This window comes from Myotis lucifugus, unplaced genomic scaffold, assembly GCF_000147115.1.
Source record: "Myotis lucifugus unplaced genomic scaffold, Myoluc2.0 scaffold_8, whole genome shotgun sequence".
Lineage (NCBI taxonomy): Eukaryota > Metazoa > Chordata > Mammalia > Chiroptera > Vespertilionidae > Myotis > Myotis lucifugus.
The window spans coordinates 15721564-15738992 of record NW_005871056.1 but is presented as its reverse complement, the minus strand read 5'-3'; the positions used below and the strand labels follow the sequence as shown (position 1 = coordinate 15738992).

The 17429-nt window shown below is 42.6% G+C and overlaps 1 protein-coding gene across 1 annotated transcript in view; it reads right to left on the bottom strand.

Moving 5' to 3' along the window:
• Positions 1-17423, bottom strand: part of SRGAP3 (SLIT-ROBO Rho GTPase activating protein 3) — a 224737-nt gene extending 207314 nt beyond the window's left edge. The window contains exon 1 of the mRNA XM_006083900.3: positions 16784-17423. Coding sequence (XP_006083962.1) covers positions 16784-16850 — 67 coding nt within the window. The 5' untranslated portion in view covers positions 16851-17423. The remainder of the gene's footprint in view (positions 1-16783) is intronic.
• Positions 17424-17429: the final 6 nt, after the last annotated feature.

Sequence of the window (17429 nt, the reverse complement as noted above, 5' to 3'; positions counted from 1 at the left end):
CTCAGAGAGAAGTCAAGGTAGTTATCCAAGTTGGTCCCTATAGGGGTTTGAGCTCCAGACCAGCTTTTGTTACCCTGGAGCAATAGAACCAAGACTCAAGTATGGGCGTGCCCAACCTACCAAGGCCAAAGGAATTCTGCAGGTGAAGATCAGTCCACCAGGGTACATTAGGGTATTGAGCCACAGCTTCGGGGCAGGCATTCATTTCCCAATGAGTGGCCTCTATCATCTATTTCCCTCTGAATCCTCTTAAGGAGGTGCCAAGAGCCACCTGGACAAGGGACAAGGCTGGGATCAGGGTCCAAGGTCTGATATCCTAATCAAAGGCCAATTTGTTATTACTCCATTTACATTTCTACCTATTCAGGGGAGAAATTCCTCTCAAGGCTCAATATCCATAAAGGTTTAGTTTCTCTTGAAGAGTTGGTGGTGTTCTCTTAAAGGTATTATTAAACTGTACATTTTTAGAGTCAGTGCCTTATCCCATTCTGTTAAGATATCTCTGCTTCCTGGTTCTATTTACCGCAGAATGTGCTGTTTCTCTTAATGGTAATCACTGTTTATGGAGCACCTACCATGTGTCTGTTCTGACCTGAATGCTTTACAGAAATGCCCAAGGGAGGTATACTGTTCCTGTTTTACAGAGGTACAGAGAGCTAAGCCTCAGAGAGGTTAAACAATTTGCCCACAACTAGTAAGTGGCACAGCTGGAATCTGAGCCCAGATCTACTAGCCTCCAGAGCCTGCAGTATTACTTACAGTTGTGATTATTAATAACAATAGCTAACACTGATTGAGTCCTTACTATGTGCCTAGTCCTGTGCAGTGGGCTTTACATACATTGTCTCAACTTAACCACCTAGATAACTCTTTGAAATTGGATTACTATCTTCACTTTATAGATGGGGAAACTGAGGCTCAAAGAGATTAAAAAGACTTGCCCAAAATCACATAGTAAGAAAGTAGCAGAGCTGGGCTGCAAATCTCCAGCAGTTTGATATTAACAACCATGTTCCCGATTACTAAGCCTGCCTTCCTTGGTTTCCTGACATTCTCAAACTGGATGGGCATGCTCATGTTCTCATCCACTCAGTTGAAACACGGAACAGGGCAGAGCCTTTTGGCAGGCCGCTGGAGACTTCACCTAGGGAACAATGGACCATGCAACAATCACCACTTGTTTGGACAATTATGAACCCATCTAATGATGCCCCTAGGCTGACTTGTACTTAAGGAACTGGTGCAGGAGAGGGAGAAGAAAATGTGGCTTCTCGATAGTAATAGAGAAGGGTCCAGAGGCCCGATGCTGAGATTGGTCCCCTCCTTCCTAACTGCAGGACTACACAAGGCTGTTTCTAGGCTTGGCTCCAGGCCTTCCCCCACCCATTCAGATGATAATTATCTGGGTTTTAGAGGTATTGGAGCCCCCAAGTTGAGCCTCAGATAATCCTTCCAGTTTTGTCAAGCAACTGGCCATTTTCCCACTTCCAGGGGAAATAAGGAATTTTGTGGTTTACCGGCCACAGTCTGGGGTAGAGGCCAAAAAGGGTCTTTGTCTGAGGAGCCTGGAGAAGGCTTATTCCAGGGCTCTGACCAAGGAAACTGGTGATTCAGGGGCATTCCTGTTTCTTGGGAGATATTTCTCCAGGAGTATCAGGATTTGTCTTTTCTCAATCCCTTTCATTCATCTTGCCCTCCTTGGAACCAACTGTCAGGTCTTTGACAATAATGAGGATGGAGAGATGTGGCTCTGTCTCTTTATAAAACTGTGCAATTAAATTTTCATTAATGAAGTTATTTACTTTCTCCCAGCAATATCATTTCTGTTGTGGACTTAGCTGATTTCTTTTTTAATTCCTTTTAAATAGAACTGGAAGGCAGTGTTTCTTGGAAGAGCATCTTAATATTTTCATAAGCCTAAAACTAACTGTGCGTATATTTTTCTGTCCTTGATAGCTATTCCAGAAGCTTTGAATGCCTCCTGTGTGGCAGGCACTAGGCATAAGAATTCAGAATGAATAAAAGAAGGCCCCTGCACTCTGAGGCACTCACAGGGAGACAGACACATAAACAACCCCATGGTAATAGCAGCATGCCCCGGGGAGGAGCTAGGCAAAAATAGAAATAATTAACATTTCTGCAGAACTCTAGAGTTTACTGTCTCACACACCACCTCATTTGATCCTCATGGCAACTAGCCTTTAGGGTAGATAATGCCTCATTTTACAGATGAGGATACAAGGATGCAGAATGGAGAAGTGCCTCATTCAAAAGACAGATCAGACGGGTTTTATGACTAAATCCAACACTCTGGACACAGCAGCACATTGGCTCCTGATTTTAACCCAGTACTTCAATGGTTGGACTTGACTATTCCACCCCTATACCCATCTCTTAGAATTTTAAAAGAACGGAGAAAAGAAAACATCTTCCACACTGCATGGGAGGTGGAGGGAGGGGGAGATAATCCAGTAAAGTAATACAGATAATTTCAGCAATCATTCTTACAATACATAATGAACACCACAAAATGTTAAGCAAATCTTAAAAATCTCTTGCAGGTGTTTTCCTTCCTTCCTCCCTCCCTCCCTCTCTTCCTCCTTCCTCCCTCCCCCCCTCCCTCCCTCCCTCTTTTCCTTCCATAGTGCAGCTGATGTCTGAACAGCCTCCATAGCAGAAAAAATTGTCAACAAATTCCTTGCTTTTATTGTCAACTTGGTGGGTTTTTAAATTAGAAAAGTAATCACAATCACTATTTCAGAAGTCAATCAAAAATAGAAGAATATAAGGGAAAAGGTCTCCTTTCTACTGTTCCTTGTCACTACCATCCTGCCCCAAACCCGACCTCTACCCGATTCCTAAGTCCCCAAGAGAAAGCATCATTATCAATCATTGAAAACTATGATATTCTTTTTATACATACCCAAATACATAAAGACACACATTTTTTATTTTAAAAAAATAGGATTGTAACACACACAGACATACATACACTGAGAGTTCAGTCTTTTCTTAGATAATAAAAGATTTATCCAAGGTCATTCAGCTGATAAGCCATAAGCTAAGACTCAAACCCAGGTCTATGCAATTCCATTCTGAGCACCCCCACCCCCAACCCAGCCATATCACAGCTGCCTCCTTCAACAATCCATATTCTTGCCTCACTTACTTTCTGTGACTTGAACATAACTATCCAGCCAGGATGGATTTCTATCCTCTTCAGTTGATCCCTGGCTTTAATTTCACCTTAAAAGCACTTATCCCATTACTGTACTTATCATCTTAAATATAACTACTATAAAATTCCTTTTCTGAAACCATTTCAATCTTTTACACCAGAAATTGTGTGTTTCTCTTAGAAGTACCAATCTTTCTGACCCCTTAAATATTTTGATTGCTTCTGACCCTTCTCTAAATGAAAAGATGGTTCTGTCTTGGTCCTAAATAGCTCAGGAAATAATGTGATGGGATAAGCTTGACCAATTCAGCTTTACAGATCAATATCAGAAATCGCCTAGAATATTTTCAACAATTTATATCCATTTGCTATAGGTTCCTCCAAGAACTCTGTACCATCCTTTCATAACACTCAACATTTTTATAATTACAAGTTAAAATTTGTCTTCCTCTTATGGAGTCAGGGAACATAGTAGGAACTAATAAATATTTGTTAAACTAAATCAAAGTAAACTGGCCCACCATGTTCTCAACATTTCTTTCCCACTATTCCCAATAGCATACAATTCTGTTTCTGGCAGAGAGCAGTGGGGCCTCCATCATTATTTTGGTGCAGAGTTTCAATGATGATATTATGCCAAGTATGAGATCCAGCAAGACAGATATATTCAGGGTGGGGCCTAAAGCAAGAGGATTGGGCCATACATGACTAAAGCCCTAGATGAGCTGAGAGTCAAGAGACAAACTCAAAAAACCACAACCAGGCAAATGGTCAGGAGTCCAAATGGCCAGGGTCAGAGGTCAAGAAGTATTTAGTTACCAGATATCAGAGCAAGGGAGTGACTGTTTTTCTGCCTCCATTTCCCCAAGATCATTTATCTTCAGGAGATCCAAAAATACTGTCTGGCCCTAACCCGTTTGGCTCAGTGGATAGAGCATCAGCCTGCGGACTCAAGGGCATGTACCTTGGTTGCGGGCACATCCCCAGGGGGGGTGTGCAAGAGGCAGCTAATCGATGTTTCTCTCTCATCGATGCTTCTAACTCTCTATCCCTCTCCCTTCCTCTCTGTAAAAAATCAATTAAAAACAAAACAAAAATACTGTCTGGAAAGGCCACTATTAAAAATAAAGCACATGTAAAATAAAAAGTAATGTACTGGCCAACTCTACTTGGAAACGTCCTACTGAGACAACGATTGGAGAGCAGTCATGCTGCTCAGCCTGTGTGCATTCTTTACTACAAATAAAATCAGAGAAGCGACATCTACTCTTTGGTGTTCTTGAAGGTGACTAAAGTGTTTCATTGTTACATGTCTCTTATGTCCTCTCTCTCTCTCTCTCTCTCTCTCTCTCTCTCTCTCTCTCTCTCTCTCTCGTTCCTTTTAAGGCACTCTAAGCTATGGGAGGTCCTCCTACAGAGCTATCCCCTCTCTCTGAGCTCCAATCTCTCAATAAGAACTCTACGTGCCTACAGGGCTTTCTGTCTAACAAAAAGTTGGAAAACCCACTGACCTATAGTAAACTACATTCTGAAAATACCCTCACCAACCATTATAAGCCTGGGGAGGACAGGTTACCACTGTTGGGAACAGACTAGCAATCGGGAATCTCAAAAGTTCCAATGATGACCAGGAACTCCAACAGAGAACAACAAAGAAAGGTAAATCAGAGGGAAGGTGCCATCAGAGAGGGCAACCTGCTTCCTGAGACTAAATTCTTCACTTTAGACAAGACTCTCTTTTTAGTACTTTCTGAGTACCAACAGGGAAGTGAGACTACAGTGTACTGGGAAAGGGGGAAATTTTAACCGAACGTGGCTGGAACAGATGTAGGGTCGGGGGAAGTTCTTGATGAGTGAGCTCAGTTCCCCCCAATTTTATACAGGTTTGTGGGGATAAAAGTGGCCAACACAAGCCAGCTACCACACTCCCCCGCCCTAAAGGACCATCCAAACACATGGAAGATAAGGCTTATTGATTGATGTTCTTACTTGGCAACGTCTGTTTATTTTTAGGCCATACTGTCTATTTCAGACCTAGGTCTACAGGCCTATGATGATTTCCTTATCAGTTTTATTTTTATAACTTTTCATAAAAGATCTATGATCCCATTTTTTGTTACACAAGATATAAAACAGATTTAATAGAGATATAGAATCTGGAAGATAATATATTGAATGTTTATAGTGGTTATCTCAGGTAATGGCTTCTAGATTCCTTTTTTTCCTTTTTTATATTTTTCTGTATTTTCAAAACTTTAAAAATGATGAGCATGCACACATCCATAATCATAAAAAAATGTTACCAAAAAAAGGCTCTTATCCTCCATCTCCAAGGACAAAGACTTATAGGATCCAATGGTTAAAAAGAACTTCAAGCTCCTCTCATTTCAAATCTCATCTCCCACAGCCCCTCCATTCCATCTACTATGAATTTCAGCCACATCAAATTTCTCACCATTTCCCAAGTACCCAGGCTCTTTCATGACCATCCCATACCTTTGCACAGGCTGTTCTCTCTTCAGGAAATGCTTTTTATCATCTTGAGAGCTTCTACCCATCCTTCACAGCCCTACTCAAAAGTCCTCTTTCCTATAACAACCTCTCCAGCTATTCCAGGCAAAGCTGACACGCTCACTCTGAGTTTCCGCAGTGTGTGATTCCAGTACTGTACTATTCCAGCACTTACTGTATTAATTTATGTTTGTAACTATAAGTCTATCAAAGACAGGAATGGAAACTATATTTTACCCATTTTGTGTCCCCATATTAGATACATACTCAACTAATAAAAAATATTGGATTCCCTGCAGTACCCCTGCAAGTAGCACCTGGTCTCTCTACCTCATTCCCCTCTAAGCCATCAACTGGATTGCTCTGCATAGATACAATTATCCCTTCTGTGGATTAATTTTCCTGAATTATCTCTCAATCAGGGTTTGGGGAAAGCCTGGCTCTGCTTCATTACTAGTATGTGCGTCTAGACTGCAGTTCCTAGTTTGATCCCATGTACCCCAAAGCAAAATATCTGCAAGTGGTTGTGTGCAAAGTCCAGCACAAGGACATCTACATTCATTCATTCAATCAACAAATATTAGGTTCACCTGTTATATAACAAGTGCTATTCCAGGTGCTAACAAAAGAAACAAAAGTCTTGTTCTTACAGACTTTCAATTCTGGTAAAGAGAAGAAATAAACAAAGAAGGGGAAATATCATATAGTCATAAGTGCTCTGCTAAGAATTCATGTCAGCAGACCCAGTAGTTACTCCAGGGCTACTTAAGATTGAATGGTCAGGAATTGACATGCAAGCTGAAAGCAGAATACCTAGAAGGAGCCAGCCATGTGACAATTCAGACGGAGAGGATTCCAGAAAGAGGAAAAATCTAAGTGCAAAGGCCCAAAGCAGATCCAAGCTTGGAGAATTCAAGGAGCCAGGAAAGTGGACAGGTAATGTGGCCAATGTAGGCAGAGCACAGCTTTGTAAGCTGAGGTAGGGTTTTGGATTTAATTCTCATGCAGTGAGATGCTACTGGAAGGTTTGGAAACCAAGAGTGACATAATTAGATTTAAACTGTGTAAGAATTACTGCTGGTTGCTGTGGGGAGAACAGATTATGAGGACAAGAGAAGAAGCAGGGAGACCACATAGGAATACTGTCTTTCAACTGGGGCCTATTTTGCTATTTTGCACTCCACCCCCCAGGGGACATCTGGCAATGTCTGGAGACATTTTTGGTTGTCACAATTTGGGGAGGGGAGTGCTACTGGTATCTATTGGGTGGAGGCCAGAAATGCTGCTCAACATCCCACATTGTGCAGGACATTCCCCCCTCAACAACAAAAAAATGATCCAGCCCAGAATTCGGAGAGTGCAGAGGTTGAGAAATCCTGAGTTAGGAAGATGTTGCCATGGTCCCAGCAAGAGGTGATGATGGTCTGGGTCAGGATGGTGCAGATGGAGAAGGGAGGAAACTCGCTGCAATTAATATTTTGAAATATTAAAGGTTTTCTTCCAGATTTCCTTAGACCCCTTGGACCTGATTCAGGCAGGGAAAGCATTCTGTGTTCATTGCCTCAGAGAAAGACAATACAGAGAAAGACTCAATTCTTGGCTTTTGACTTTCCAAAGCCTAGCCCTCAGGGAGAATAAAAAGATATGTGGATTATGGACAATAGCTATGAGAGAATGTTTGATGACAAAGTGCCAGGTTATCACCCCTCTTACCCACCTTTCTCCTTACAGCCCTACACGTGAATAAAGATTTCAGGGAGTCAGGTGTATACAGATTTTATGCATGTATAAGAAAATAACCTGCACCCTGTGTCACCCCCAAACAAGCCCAGGAACAGAGAGGAGCTGGGCCACTTCCTCAGGCCGAGCCCCAGGGAGAACTGGAGGAGGAGAGAGTGCTGGGCGTGGCAAGACAAGCCTGAGACAAATGTCCAGTCCCTCACCATCATGGCATGTGGGCCCCAGGATGACCCCTAATGCCTGCAAATCACATGGAAGGAGATGAAGCGAGGGCATGCAAAGGAGCCTCGGGATTTGAAAAAGGAGGATCACTGTCACAGACTGACCCCTGAATACCCAGTAAGAAGGAGAAGAGACCTGCAGTGCCAAATCAAGCAAATGTCCTTAAGTGCTGCCTGTTTCAACCTGGATTTGGGATACAACACTGGAGGAAATGAGAGAGGAAACCCCAAATTGACTTCGATTTGTTGCTGCCACCTCCAACAGAATAGAGATGTGAAATGGAATTAAGTTACAAAATATAAAGAAAAGCACATTTCTCATGCACCTGGATTTTTGGCTGAGATCTGTTCACTCTAACGTGCAATGGGCCATGGGCTTCTGTGTGTTCATCTGCACCATTATCACCTGGCACTAACTGTGCAATCCCAGGGGCAGTGCCTAGGCCCATTCAAGGCACCTTGAACACTGCCTGCAGCCTAGTGTACCCCCTTACTGTCATGCACAGATGGGCACATGTGTACATGCCATGCATATTGATCAGGGGTGAGCTGTCACCAAATTACCATTTAAATCAATGGTTGAGCGCTCTGTAATTGGAAATGTCAAAACCAACATTTTCTAAGTGACCTCAAAAGAGCACACTGATATCACTTAGCTGAGCTGGATATGCTTTAGTCTTACCGCTTCCCTTCTTCAAATTGCCCTCTGAAAGAAGTATAAAAATTAGGGAAATGGGCAAAAGACAAAAAAGAGAAAGAATCTGGATAATCCACAAACCATGTACATTTCCAAAATGTAATCTCAAGAACAGGGTCTTAAACGATGTTCCATGCAAAGGATCTATAGATGAAATAAGTTTGAGGAAAGCCCTGACCCCTTTTGGAGACTCCCACCACTTAACACATTCAAGGTTCCCAGAAGTCCTGTGGGAAACAAACTTATTTCATTCAGTTTATGCTAAAACTTCCAAAACCTATTTGACCACAAATTTTTTCCACCCAACACCTCCACTTTCATGGAATACACCTAAAGAAAAACTACTCCAAACATAAATTGGCCTAATAATTAAACAAATTTAAGAGAACAGAGCCAAAATCCCACTCCTGGCCAGCTAGGATATTTTAGAAATAGCAACAAGCCATCAGGAATGAAGCATTTACAAGTGCAATTGAGCCCAGGACACAGCTTTCTGCGTCCTGTGTTAGGCCAGAGGTTCTGAAATTCAGCATTTTTAGAAGGTCAACCCCTGTCACCTTCTTGGCACTTAGAAGGAAAGGGCCAGTTTCTGAACCAGCCTAACCTCTTCTCCTGATCTCTCCAATCCTTAACCTGTCATATACTTGCCTCATTCTGTTTTCCAAGGCAGCACTCAGCTCTGCCTCCCAGGCAACCTCTCCTTGACAGCCAAGATATTTTATAAACATCAACAAGCCATCAGGAATGAAGCATTTACAAGTGAAACCACTGCCAGGGCTTGCCCCACCCGCCAGAGCAATTCAACTCCATACATTTATTGATCACCAATTAGATCCCAAGAACGAGGCTATAGCAATAAATCAAACAGATAAAGCTTTTGCCCTTCTGGAAATATGGTCTAGAAGTGTCTGCTAGTCAGAATCCTTTTCTGAACATCAGTTTCCACATCTGGGAGGGAAAAAGTAGGAGACTTGGACCAGAAGACACTTAAGATTTCTGTTTCTATATTTCCAGGTTGATGAAGGTAGAGCTTATGCATATACAAGAAAATACATGACCTCTGTCAAGTATTTGTAGTATATATAGACTCTGTCAAGTCTATAGGAGTGTTTCCAGTCAGCTAGTTTCCCAAAGATGACTCCCTGTGGTGGGAGTGAAGGGACCTGACACAGCTAGGGGACATCAAGTGGGGACTAAGAGAGGTTGGATGAGAAGGTGCGTGGAAGTGTTAGGGAGGGTAGGAAGTCAAAGATTAAGACCCATCCCAGACTGCCCCCTCCAAAGAAGAAACCTTTGGGTTTCAGAGCCATGTTGCCTTGGTGTGCATCTTGCCTCCCTACACAACCAGAAGTCAGGAAGACTGGTTTAAACCCTAGCTCCGCCACTATTGGATATGTAATCATATGCAACTTACTTTGTTTCCCTGAACTTTAACCTTTAATCTATAAAATGGGACTAATAATGACTATCTCTCAGAAGTATTGGGATCACAAAATTAGATGCTGACTAAATGACTGAGACCTAGAGCTAAATAAAATTTAATTACCTCCCACTGCTAAATAAAGCTGTATAGCCTGAAGCATGGCTTATAACAGTCACTAAATGAATGGGTGAATGAATGAATGAATGTTAGAGGTTTCTGCTAAGGAAAGGTCATCCCTAACAAATAAACGTTTGTTGTGAAAACTCCAGAAATGGCCAATATAGACCCCCACATCCACTAATTCCCCGGACTGGGAGGCGCCTGCAGTACAGTGCTCCACAGCCACACCCCACCCAGACTGTGACAAATATCACTTCATCAAATATCATCTTGGCTTTCAACATATCAGCCTTCACCAAATCCCTAATAATAAATGTCTCCCCTATCAGAGACAAAGAAGGAAATTCAGCAAGCCAATAAAACCCCTGCTTTCAATGGAACAGAAAGTATGGGTGTTATCATGGGCTAAATGTTTGTGTCACCCACACACAAATTCAAATGTCAAAGGCCTAACCCCCAATATGATGGTATTTTGTGGTGGGTGTGGCCTTAGGAGGTGATTAGGATTAGATGAGATAATGAGGGTGGTGACCTCCTGTTTGGGATTAGTGCCCTTTTAAGAAGAGAAAGACAGAGAGCTCACTCTCATCACACACTAAGGAAAGACCATTTGAGCACACAGCAAAAAGACAACCATCTATAGCCAGGAAATGGACTCTTAACAGAAATTGTATCTGCTGGCACCTTGATTTTGGACTTCTCAGGCTCCAGAATTGTGATAAATAAATGTCTGTTGTTTAAACCACCCAGTCCATGATATTTTGTTATAGCAGCCTGAGCTAAAATAAATGTCAAAGAAAATAACTGCTTGAGCCATGAGTTATAAGAGTAAAACTTATTAGTAACTTATCAGCCACTCCCCCAACCAATCGTGTGCCAAGCACATTGGGGAAACAAAGATGATCATAAGTGTTTCTGCCCTTAAGAGTTCAGAGCCAAAGGACTAAACACAAAATTGTAATAAAGGATAATAAGGCTCAGAATAGAAGGGCAGATGTGAGGGAATCACTAATTCTGCCTAGGAGAGTTAGGAAGGCATCACAGAAGAGGGTATCATTTGAGCTGGCACTGAAGGATGGTTAGGAGTTGGTGAGACAAAAAGAGGAGGGATGAGAGCAGAAAATGGGGAAAGAATCTGAGGTAGAAAAGGGTATGCAGAATCCAGAGACAAGGGATGTGGTTGTAAGAGCAGACAGGCCTATTTATAGAGAAAACAACTGAAGATAAAGCAGGAAAATTGGCTGAAGGCCCATCACCAAGACTTTTTATGGACTTCACCTTGTAGGCCGGAAGTTGCAAACTGGTGGGCCATGAGCTGAAACTGTCCTACTGTCAGGTTTGTTCAGACACTGTAGTGTTTTTTAAATCTGAGTTGCCGTTTAAAAATCAAGAGATTGTCTTTATGGCCTTAGATTTGGCAAAGAATTTTTAGATATGACACCAATAACATGAGGGAAAATAGAGAAATGGATACTCTGAACTTCATAAAAATTAAAAACTTTTGTGCTACTAAGGACACCATCAAAAATGTGAAAAGACAACCCACCGAATGGAAGAAAATATTTGCAAATCATATATCTGATAAGGGACTTAAATGTGGAATATATAAAGAATATTTACAGCTCAATAATTTTAAGAAATTTTAAAAATAAAAATCAGGCCATTTTGTTTTAAAATCCAGACTCCCTTGAAACACTGAAAGAACTGGCCACTCTGGGCTCACATTTCATGGCGATGACAAACTGAAGCTGCGCAATGGCTGCCTCCTCTAGATAGCTCCCTAATCAGCCACCATCCCCATGACTCCTCATTGCTTTCCCAACTCAGCCTGCATTCCTCATTGAATCCTGTTGAAGGCAATCAGGGTTCCGAAGATGGTTGTCCAATCATTCTATGGCACAATCTCCTTAAGACTGAACTCATCTGGCCCTCAGTTAGAAATTTTGTGTTTTGTGTGTTGTTGTTTTCTTCACTGATTCTTTTCACCATATTCCAAGAAAACTGTTAGAAAGCCAAGAATATACCATATACTTTGCATCTCTCAAAACACCCAGCACAAGACTACGAACAAAGTAGTATTGAATGAGTGCATAAACGAATGCATTCTCTGTGATCTTCTTCAATACCTGCTTTTCTTCCCCAAAATTATAGACTTTTGCTATTAAGATAGACTAAAATGATGAGAGGCATGTAATAAAAAATAAAACACTAAAGTCAATCACTGCGTTTCTATTTCAATTTTCCATTAGGTTGAAATGGAAATGGGAACTCTGAATAAATGTAGAACAGACCATTATGTCTGACAGCAAGATGAATTAGAGCCCAAGATACTGAGAATGCCTGCAAATAAGATTACCAAACACTATCAGTGGTCTTTGAGAGAATTATGAAAAATAGGATAGGTGCCAAAAAGCTGTAGATGGGCAAATGTTGTTCTAACTTCAAAAGGGGAACAAGTTAAAACTTGCCAGTTCCTGACTAGAGAATATGATGTCACTCTCAGGCAAGATTCTTGGACAGATTTGTAAAGGGACATTTGTGAGCACACCAGTCAGGAAGCAATGTCCACTTGGAACGAGCACAGGGTCACCAAGAACAAATCATATCAAATTCATTTCATTTTCCTTCTCTCTGACAAGGATCCTAGCTAGTGGATTGAAGAAATAGGGCAGATATAAATATATATGTTTGCAATGAGGGGTTGGGCAGTGAAAAGGCTAATTGAATCCTTGGGCTATATTAATAAAAGCATTACATACAGTGTAAGAGAGGTGGTAGTTGTTTTCTTTCTCTGCCCACATCTAAAGGATCTCATTTAGAACTTAGTACCACTCTTGAAGAAGGCTTTTGATAGTATCATCTTTTAGAGGTCTATTTGGCAAAACCTCTTTAAAAGCATAAAGCTCGAGAGGATGCGGAGAAAAGGGAACACTCATGCACTGCTGGTGGGAATGCAGACTGGTGCAGCCACTATGGAAGACAGTATGGAGTTTCCTCAAAAAGTTAAAAATGGAACTCCCATTTGACCCAGTGATCCCACTTCGAGGAATATATCCCAAGAAACCAGAAACACCAATCAGAAAGGATATATGCATCCCTATGTTCATAGCAGCACAATTTACCATAGCGAATATCTGGAAACAGCCTAAGTGCCCATCAGCAGATGAATGGATTAGAAAACTGTGATACATCTACACAATGGAATACTATGCTGCTGTAAAAAAGAAGGAATTCTTACCATTTGCAACAGCATGGATGGAACTGGAGAGCATTATGCTAAGTGAAATAAGCCAGTCAATGAAAGAAAAATACCACATGATCTGACTCATTTATGGATAATAAAGACCATTATAAACTGATGAACAAAAATAGATACAGAGGCAGAGCAATATCGAACAGACTGTCAAACTACAGCGGGAAGGCCGAGGAGGGTTGGGGGGTGGGAGGGGGGGGTAAGAGATCAACCGAAGGACTTGTATGCATGCATATAAACATAACCAATGGACACAAGACACTGGGGGGTAGGGGAGGCTGGGGGAATGTCAAGGGGGGAAAAAAGGAGACATATGTAATACTCTTTGTAATACTTTAAGCAATAAAACAAAATATAAAATAAAAGCATAAAGCTCTCATCCAGATTTTTGCCATCTGTTGGAAAATGGAAAGATCTGGCTGGGCCTCCATTCCTAAATGGTCAACTGGTTGAATCCAGGTAGTGATTGCCCATTTGTACAGGACATGCACCCTCAGGCCCATCATAATCACTACCACCCCTTCTTATATTGCCTTCGCTGAGGTGGTGGAACACCTGTCACAAATCATCTTACTTGGCCATCATCACTCATTTATTCTACGTGCCAAGCACCCAAATGCACTGGAGTTTGCAACCGAGGATGCAGTAGAGTCAAAGGAGAGTGAAGATAAGCAGCAGAGAATTATTGTAAATCAACAAATGAGGATAATCATAGTCTAGGGGCTGTGATCAGAGTCTCCAAACATCCAATGGGCAGTCATGGAGAAGAAGCATCTGTCTTGTTCTATGAAGTCCCAAGGGGCAGATACTACAGAACCAATAAATGGATGAGAGACTTATTTAACCCAACATAAAACCACTTACAACAGCCAGAGCTGTCCAAAGATAGAGTATGTGGGCTTTGGAAGTGGTGAGTTCCCCATCACTGGAAATGAACAAGCATATGGTATACTACTGCATTGCAGGTATTTAATCAAAGGACTTCAAGTATCTGATGAAGCAAGAAAAGGCATGAGTCTGAAATTTTTTACAACAGGAAGAAAAACTGCTTTAAGACATTTCCTTTGTTGAGTCAATAAATTCTCCAAAAAGAGATAAAAGACAGTACGTTTACAAAGAACTCAGTATCATTTTTAAAAAATCAAAAGTTCCCCTCACAGAAGTCACAGAGGACAAAATCTGTCTAACTAGGTGGTGTGTTTGCAACAGATTGGTCAAATGCTGCCCAGGGAGAAAGATAACTGGCATCAGGCATTATTTTTGGTGATTGGTCAAACATTCTTCAGAGGCAAGCAACAAAGGCAAGGGATCAAAGTAAGAGGGAAAACAATGGAATGCCACAAAGAGGCAGCCATCCCCGCCACAAAACTGCCATCTGCTACTGACATCAATCCTTCCAGGGGCAGCTGCAGGCAAACAATGTATCAGGGAACGCTGGGCCTGGCAGAAAACCTGCTGCCTTCACATTTCAGCCTTGTGACCTTGGGCTAGTCATTTAACATTACGAAGCTTCAGTTTCATCACCTCTAACACCGAGTTCATGTGAACCCTTTCTGAACCTTGTGTAAACCAAGAGTAGTGATATCTGGGAGTGAGCCACAGAAACTGTAGCGCCCTGTGCACACAATAATAATGATGATGAACAAAGAATTTTGAAAGAAAAGACTCCAGATGGTTTGGGGCACAGCAGCATCCTGACCTTAATTGTGTGGGTGTCAACACTAAAGGAATAAATTTAAACTCTTGTAAGTAGAATGCAGAGGCGTTTAGAGTCTGGAAGGGACAAGATCATTTGGGCACATTTCCTGCTGAAATGCATTACCTTGTACTTGCAAATTAGTTTTTAAAATAAAGGTGAAATGTAAAAAGTAAAAGAATCAGCCAGAGCCATAAATGTTTAATAGATCTTCCAGCAAAGTTCACTGGCCCAGTGGTAGCAATCCTTCAAAGTAATCAGCACATATCCTACCAACCTGTCCAAAACTCAGCATCCCCTTCTCTACTATGGCTTTTTTCAAGGGAACCTCCGTGTATTTTTTAAAAATCACACAATTTAGTCTTAGAAAATATAAACTCCCTAACTGGGTTTTTGTAGTGAGCAGTCAGGTAAATTCAAATCTCTGACAAGGGCTTGTTTCTAAATTTTCAGTGAGGCTGAAACATCATAAGTCACTGTTTTCTACACTGAACTGAACACTAAAAGGGAGGAGAGCAGAGGGTTTTCTGCTTATTTCATCCTGGGGTCTACCCAGAGGTGATTAGCATGCGAGGTTCGACCAGAACTAAAAGGCACAAGACAGTTGGCGAGACTGGAAAAAAACTATAAGGCTCTCCCCTGATGGCTGCTCCCCTCCCAAAGTTTCCCAAGCATCTGAAGCGTGTACAGAAGCTGTGACTGCCCGGCCTTCGGCCGTTCCTGGGGAGGCAACCGCCTTTCTGGGTCACTGAGTCTTGAGCTGCAGCAGCACCCAGGTGTGGCAACCTCAGATCGGCTGAGCCCCAAATAACCAACTTGCCCAACAGTCTACTCATCACCTCAAGGGGAGGGAGGCACCAACATCCATTGAAGATGTATCCGGTCTTTACTCTTTCTAAGAGAGACCACAATACACCCGTTCACAGCAAGGAGAACTGTGACCAGAAAGAAAACAGATGCTAAGAGAGGCAGGCCCCAGCTTCCCTAAGGGTACATCCTCAGAGAAAGGGTGAGCATGAGGAATGGTGCTTTCAGGTTTTCCTTGCCAAAGCTAAGCCTAGAACTCATGAGGGTGGGAGAAGCCTGGCCTGTATGAGGGTTCTGCCTGCATTTGTCTATGCGATTGTGTCCAGTGTCCTTTTCGCCTCGCTATTGTGGATTTAGGGAGGGGCTTCTGAGAGGGGTGTGCACCGAAGCTGGAACACGCAGCCAGAGGTCATCTCACCCTCCTGGCTGGCTCCCCCTGGCACCACGGAAGCCAGGCAGCACCTACCAGCCAACACAGCGCACTGAGCTGTTGGCTTTGAATGAAAGCTGATGACCCTAAACGCTAGTGCATGGAAGGTGACGGGCTGCACACTGCAAGAGAATATATTTTCTGCACCAAGCTCCTTCCTTATACCTAAATGCCTGCATTAGTTTGGATCAATATGCCCCATAACAGTTAATCCATGGCAACCCAGGCCAACCAAGACACTGACAAAGCAGTGCAGCCTCCCTGTGCTACTTCCCTGGGCACATGCATGTGAATTTCAGCCCAGAGAAAGGCACAGAGGCAAAGCAACAACAACATAAAGGAGAAAGAAAAAAACATAGTAGACCGTAACAAATAGACACCATATTAAGGGACTTTCAGGAGGCCTTAGAGTGACATGTCACGGCCAAGATGATGGAGTACCTGAGACACTCCTAAATCCGGGGTCGGATCCTCCTCGCACACCTGCAATGCAGTGATCGCTACCACTTCATAATCCATACACCCAGCACCAGCGCTCTCTGCAGCTGAAACCAGTCTGGACTTGTACAGCTGCCACTGTTTCTCCTCACAATAAGATTATTGATGCATAACAACATTTCATCATGGCAGGGAGGAAAAGGGGGAAAAGCCAAAGCAAGGGAATAAGAAAGGGGAGGGGATGCATGAGTCCCCGGCCCGCATCTCACCTTTTATTTGGGCTTCATATTCAGCAATGATCTCTTTGTCTTTCTTGAACTTAGTTTGAGATGACATCTTCCAACGTGGCCAAAGGCACTGACAGGCTATTTAATTTATATCTCCTTTTCTTCCCGTATTCTCTCTCACACGGCTCTGGTCGATTTCACAGGTTTAGGGGCTAATCTCTTTCACTTGGCTGCAGAGCCAGGGGGGGAAAAAATCCCTCTCCTGGAAGGAAAATAATCTTTACTCGCCGAAAAATGTCTCTAGTAGATTGGTCTGGTCAGCTCCTCTTGCAAAAGAAGAACCACCACCCTAGGAGCACAGTAACCTGCCCCAGATTTTCAAGATTTTTCTTCAAAAAAATAAAAACCAAGAGCTCTCACACACACACACACACGCACACACACACACACACACTCACACATGCACTCGTACACTCATCTGGACACGCACACACACAGTCACAATGCACACACACACCCTCACTCACACCCATTCACCCACTCACACACACACACAGACACACATCCACAAGAGGTGCGGCGCCTCCTTGGTGCTGCAGTCAGTCTCTGGCTGTCTTTCCAAGGCTCTGCTAAGGAGAATGGTCAGGTTGCCAAGGCCAGTCATCTCGCATCCTCCCCTCCCTTCAGC